Genomic DNA, 6,907 nt, shown 5'->3' on the forward strand with positions numbered 1-6,907 from the left:
ATAACTATAATTATCTTATATACTTGAGTACATCAAAAGACGTTATAAAGAGCATGAAAAGATAACCCATAAGCTAGGAGAAGAGACATATGATACATGTAACTGACAGAAGATTGGTATTCCAAAGAGCTACCTATGAAAAAGAAAGAAAAATGTGTAGATTGATGGACAAAAGACAAAGTTATTTCAAAAAGAAAGCAAATTACAAATAAGCACAAAAAACTTACCCTCATTAGCTTTTCAGGAAATACGTTTAAGATCTCAATGAGATACCATTTTAGAAGCATTAGCTTGGAAAAAATTAAGACCTGATCAAATTTTTACAAGAAATAATTGTAACAACCTTGGAAACTAGTAGGGCAGGATCTCATAAATTTGAATACTTGCCTAGGAGACAAGAATAAAAACATCATAGCATTATTGTTCAAAGGAGTATTTTTGTTGACAAAAACACCCAGCACCCTGAAACTCCACTGATAGAAAAATGAAATGAATGTATTGAGATGTTTTGCATAGATTATGATTTGGCAGAAAATGAATTAACTCCTGTTATATGAAACAAAGCAGAAAAATCTTGGAAATACTGAGTAAAAAGAGCTATTTTCTGAAGACAGCACAAATACCAGAAAAAAATTTTGCATTACTTAAGAACAAACAAAACTAAATGTAGTGTCAGAGATACGTATGATTCTGTGACAATTTTTTTTTAAGTTTTTAAAAGAGGTAATGCTAAAATGAAGAAAACACTCTGGTAAATTGTACTTTTTAATAGGTAAAATACAGTTGTCTATGTTCTGTTTATATCAAATGTTTCAAAATACAAGTAGTATCAAGATCTTACATGTTCAACTAAGACTTTAAATCAAGTGTTTTTATTATTCTGATTTACAATCATACCTCACTTTACTTGTGCTTTGCTTTATCTGATCTCTTATGTTTCAAATACCACATTTGTTTTTGTTTTTGCAAATTGAAGATTTGTGACAACCCTGCATTGAGCAAGCCTATCAGCACCATTTCGCTAACAGAATATGCTCACTTGAGATCTCTGTGTCACATTTGGTAATTCTCACAGTCTGTCTGTCAAAAAAATAAAATCTTTTCAAAAAAAGTTATAAGTTTTTAATCAAAAATATGATTAGAGCCATTCCTTTGTGTGAAGACAATTTAAGGTTGAATTTTTCGATGATTTTTTTAAAAGATTTAATTTATTTATTTATTTGACAAAGATCACAAGTAGGCAGAGAGGCAGGCAGAGAGAGAGGAGGAAGCAGGCTCCCTGCCGAGCAGAGACCCGGATTCGGGGCTCTATCCCAGGATGCTGGGATCATGACCTGAGCCAAAGGGAGAGGCTTAACCCACAGAGCCACCCAGGTGCCCCTAAATAAAAATCTTAAAAAAAAAAGTTAGAAATGATTGAACTCAGTGAGGAAGGCATGTCAAAAGCTGAAATAGGCCAAAAACTAGGCCTCTTGCATCAAACAGCCAAACTGTGAATACAGGGGACAACTTGAAGAAAATTAAAAGAGCTACTCCAGGGAACACACTAATGATAAAAAAGTAATACAGACTTATTGCTGATATGAAGACAATTTGAGTGGTCTGGGTAAAAGATGAAACCAGCCACAACATCCCCGCAAGCCAAAACCTAATCCAGAGCAAGGCTCTCTCTCTCTTCAGTTCTATGAAGGCTGAGAGAGGGGAGGAAGCCGCAGAAGACTACTTTGAAGTTTAAAGAAAGACACCATCTCTGTGACATAAAAGTGCCAGGTGAAGCAGCAGGTGCTGATGTAGAAGCTGCAGCGAGTTACCAAGGGATCTAGCTAGGATAATGAATGAAGGTGGCTACACCAAACAACAGATTTGTACTGTAGACAAAAACAGTCTTTTTATTGGAAGAACACGCCACCTAGGACTTTCCTGGCTAGAGAAAAGAAGTCAATGCAGGCTTCAAAGCTTCAAAGGTCAGGCTGACACTTACCAGGGGCTAATGTAGCCGGTGACCTTAAGTTGAAGCCAATGTTCACCGGCCATGCCAAAAATCCTAAGACCCTTAGAATTATACGACATCTGTTCTGCCTGTGCTCTGTAAGCGAAACAGCAAAGCCTGGGTGATGACACATTTGTTTATAACATAATTTCCTGTGTATTTAAGCCCATGGTTGAGACCTATTCAGAAAAAAGATTCCTTTCAATGTATTTGTGCTCATTGACATGCATCTGGTCATCCGAGCACTCCAACTGAGATGCACAGTGAAATTCATGTTGTTCTCATGCTTGTTAACACTACATCACATCAGGCTGCAACTTATGCATTGAGGAGTAATTCTGACCTTCTTAAAATTAAAGAAATGTATTTCATAAGACTATACCTGCCATAGTAGTGATTCCTTTGGTGGATCTGGGCAAAGTGAATTGGAAACCTTCCAGAAAGTATTCACCATGGTAGAGGCCATGAACAACTTCCATGACTCCGGGCAAGAGCTCAAAATATCAACATCCACATGAGTGTGGAAGAAGTTAGTTCCAACCCTCATGTATGACTTTGAGGGGTTTAAGACTTCAATGGATCAAGTCCTGCAGATGTGGTAGAAACAGGAAGAGCATTAGAAGTGGAAATGGAGCCTGAAGATGAGACTGAACTGCTGCCATCTCATGATAAAACTAATGGATGAGGAGTTGCACCTTATAGCTGAGCAAAGAAAATGGTTTCCTGAGCTGGAATCTACCAGTGCTGTGAAGACTGCTGAAATGACCACGAATGACTTAGAGTAGTCCATAAACTTAGTTGGTACTACATAAATTCAGCAGCAGAGTTTGAGAGGACTGACTCTGAATTCGAAAGAAGTCCTACCATGAGTAAAACGCTATCAACAGCATCATAGGCTACAGAGAAATCCTTTTAAAAAGGAAGAAACAATCAATGTGGCAAACTTCATTATTGTCTTATTTGAAGAAATTGGTCATGACTGCCCCATTCTCCAGCAACCACCACCCTGATCACTCAGCAGCCATCAACATCGAGGTAAGATTCTCCACCAGCAAAAAGATTAGGAATAGCTGAAAGCTCAGAGGATGATTAGCATTTTTTAGCAATAAAGTATTTTTTTTTAAAGACACATTTATTCAGCGTCACAATCAGACTATTACATTTAGCAATCAACAGCATGGGTGCAAAAAAAAAATCTACATTAAAACCCTTTGTTGGAATGCTTTACACTTTCCACAGAACAGAAACTAAAATAACCTGTTATACAATTAGTCACAAATACAGTCCTCGAGTTTTTTTGCCCATACACATGAGTATTGTCTAAAATATGTCTTCTTTGTAGCAGCTAGGCCCTGCCACCACTGTGCTTGGCTGAGTTCACAAATCTGTTGTAACCTGTAGCTTCCCTGTCACTTCTCTGGTTCTCCTCTCCTGCTAAGCTTTGTTTCCTGATAGTAATTAAAACCTTCTGCCACTGCCATAGCTGCTGCTGCTGCTGGAACCACCATAGCCACCTTGGTTTCGTGGTTTGGCGAAGTATTGGCCTCCACCACCATAAGGGCCAGAGCTTCTGCCTCCAAAATTGCTTCCTTCCGTGGGTCCAATATTTGGGGATTGATTGTTGTAATTGCCAAAATCATTATAGCTTCCGCCACCTCCAAAGTTGCTTCCACTACCACCGCCACAGCCACCTCCACTACCACTGCCATAGCCGCCTCCACCTCCTCCGTGGTTATAGCGGTCATAGCTGCCACTCCGGCCATAGCCACTGCCCTGGTTTCCATAACCCTGTCCACCACTTCCATAGCCTCTGCTTCCTCCAGAGTAACCAGGGCCGCCTCCTCCATAACCACCATCATTACCAAATCCGTTATAGCCATTCCCACTGCCACCATATCCACCACCACCTCGACTGCCACCAAAGCCACCTCGACCACTGAAGTTTCCTCAGCGATCAAAGTTGTCATTCCCACCAAAACCACCTCCACGACCACCACCAAAGTTTCCAGAACCACTTCGACCTCTTTGGCTGGATGAAGCACTAGCCATCTCTTGCTTAGAGAGCGCTTTCCTTACTTCACAGTTGTGGCCATTCACAGTATGGTATTTTTGAACAATCTTGTCTACAGAACCATGGTCATCAAATGTTACAAAAGCAAAACCCCTCTTTTTGCCACTGCCTCGGTCAGTCATGATCTCAATCATTTCGATTTTCCCATACTGTTCGAAATAATCTCTTAGATGATGTTTTTCAGTGTCTTCTTTAATGCCACCAACAAAAATCTTTTTCACAGTTAAGTGGGCACCAGGTCTTTGAGAATCTTCTCTTGAGACAGCCCTCTTTGGTTCCACAACTCTTCCATCCACCTTGTGTGGCCTTGCATTCATGGCTGCATCCACCTCCTCCACAGTGGCATATGTGACAAATCCAAAGCCTCTGGAGCGCTTGGTGTTCAGATCTCTCATTACCACACAGTCCGTAAGTGTTCCCCATTGCTCAAAATGGCTCCTCAGACTCTCATCGGTTGTTTCAAAGCTCAGACCTCCGATGAAGAGTTTCCGCAGCTGTTCAGGCTCTTTGGGAGACTCTGACTTAGACATGACGGCGGTGGGAGGGGAGACTTTAACGATGCTTACTCGGCGGCGTCCACGGGCAGAAAGCAACAATAAAGTATTTTTAAATTAAGGTATATACATTGGTTTTTAGACATAATGCTATTACATACTTAAGAGACCATGGTACAGTATAAACATGACTTTGTATGAACTGGGAAAATAAAGTTTTATCTGACTCATGTTATTGCAGTATTTGTTTTACTGTGGGGTATGGAACCAAAGCCACAGTATCACTGAGATGTGCTGTACTATAACACTTTGTTTCCAAATAGCAGCAGCAGATAGTAAAACACCAGATTAGGAGTCAGGAGACATGTGTCCAAATACACTTAATCAATGAACTAGCTCTGTGAATTTGGCTAAGAAATTTCTGAGTCCCTGTTTCCTATCTAAAAAATGAAGATTAAAATAAAAATCTATCCTGCCAACTTCACAAGCCTATTAAAAGAGGTAGTACAATAGTGATTCGAAGATTGTTTCGTGTGAAGGTGTACTGTGATGTTAGTAAGTAAAGGTCATCGCCCACATGTTGGGGCAAAATTTTGATCTGCGGTACTGTGGAAAGAGAAGGAACAGCAAATGGGAGGAACGTCTCCAGAGAGCAGCAGCTGGAAATGCACTCTCATTAAAAGGTGATGACTATGGTCTTTGAGGAAACACTGCAAAAAGAAAGGACAAAGTTTTCTTTGTTCTAATTTAAGTGTGGAATGTTCAAAATTTTGAAAATGTTACTATAACTGGAAAGAAGAATGGCAGCATGTGTTGAAAAATGAGCTCTGAATCAAGGGTTAGACTCATAGTTTAAACTCCGCTTTCTCACTAATCAGCTTTGATCATGAAGAAGTCACTTAATCTCTTGAGTCTCATATTCTCCATCTGTAAAATGTAGCTGAATTTAGAACACTGATGTTTTTCTCCAACTCTGTTTCATTGCGAGGTTATGGAGAAACTTCTTCGACAATGAGCTGAAATATGCAGTAAAAACAGGAGACGTTACAAACGTTACCTTGAATGTTTGGCTTTTATCATTTCCTAAGTGGCTTTACACGCATCGCCTCCCTTCATAAGTCCTTGAAATGTCAATATTGAAAGGGATGTTAAGTGGTGTGCTGATTATCCTTTTGCTGATGTGTTTCTCTTCAAAATCAATACTAAAAGTACCATCAATCTATATTTGAATTCCAGTGACATGAAATGAGTCCACAAAAAAGCCCAGTCTCATTTTGAGAATTTATGATTAGTAGAAATTTCCTCAAAAGAATTCTACCTAATAGTGATGTTAACAACTATCCAGAGGCACTCAGGCAAAAGTTTCTTGTAGATTATCTCATGTGATTCTCAAATCAGCCTATGACCAAGGCATCATTACTGCCATTTTACACGCCATACTTCTTCAAGCTCCCATCCCACTGGAAGTCTGGATCCTGAGCTCAGGCTCAAGGCCCTTGTGTTCTACCAGTATAACTTATTTTCAAGCCAGTGTACACTTTTTAAAAATTAATAAAACTTTCTTTTGTAGACCAGATTTTAAATTATGGAAAAATTGAGCAGAAAGTACAAGAGAGTTCCTGTATACCTTTTGCCCTCTGTCCTCTCCAGTTTCTGCTACTATTAACATCTTGCATTAGTGTAAAACATTTGTTATAATTGAGGAACCATATCAAAGTGTTATTATTAAAGTTTATAATTTACATTAGGGCTCACTCTTGGTGTTGTACATTTGATGGGTTTTGACAAAGATACTACAATGTGTGTTCCCCATTGTAGCACTGTGGAGAATAGCTCCCATTGCCTTATCAATCTCCTGTGCTCCTGAACCCTTGGCAATCCCTGATCATTTTACGGTCTCCATAGTTTTGCCTTTTCCAGAATGTTGTATAGTTAGAAACATATGCTAGCCTTTTCATAATGCCTTCTTTCACTTAATTATATGCCTTTAAGTTCCCTTCATGTCTTTTCATAGTTTCACAGCTTGTTTGCTTTTATTAATAACTAATATTCCACTGTATGGATGTACCACAGTTTTTTTAAATATATTCACCTATTCAAAGATAATTTGGTTGTTTCCAAATTTTGGCAATTATGAATAAAGCTGTCATAAAAGCGCACACACAGGTTTTGGTGTAAGCAAAAAGGTATTTTTAGATTTTTTCCAGCTTTATGGAAATATACTTGACATAAACATTGTGTAAGTTCAAGGTGTACAACCTGGTGATTTTATATTCACATTGCAAAATGATTACCAAATAAGAGGAGTTATCACAACCATTACCTCACATACTTACCCTTTGTGTGTCACTG

The 6,907-nt window shown here is 38.9% G+C and overlaps 1 protein-coding gene across 1 annotated transcript; it reads right to left on the reverse strand.

The window, feature by feature from the left end:
* Window positions 1–3,181: 3,181 nt before the first annotated feature.
* Window positions 3,182–4,657, reverse strand: LOC132006335 (heterogeneous nuclear ribonucleoprotein A1-like). Its single transcript, XM_059384090.1, is given in 1 exon segment — window positions 3,182–4,657. A coding segment is annotated over 1 exon segment (1,143 nt). The 5' UTR covers window positions 4,592–4,657; the 3' UTR covers window positions 3,182–3,448.
* Between the last annotated feature and the right edge of the window lie 2,250 nt (window positions 4,658–6,907).

This window comes from Mustela nigripes, chromosome 18 (assembly GCF_022355385.1).
Source record: "Mustela nigripes isolate SB6536 chromosome 18, MUSNIG.SB6536, whole genome shotgun sequence".
NCBI classification, from domain to species: Eukaryota; Metazoa; Chordata; class Mammalia; order Carnivora; family Mustelidae; genus Mustela; species Mustela nigripes.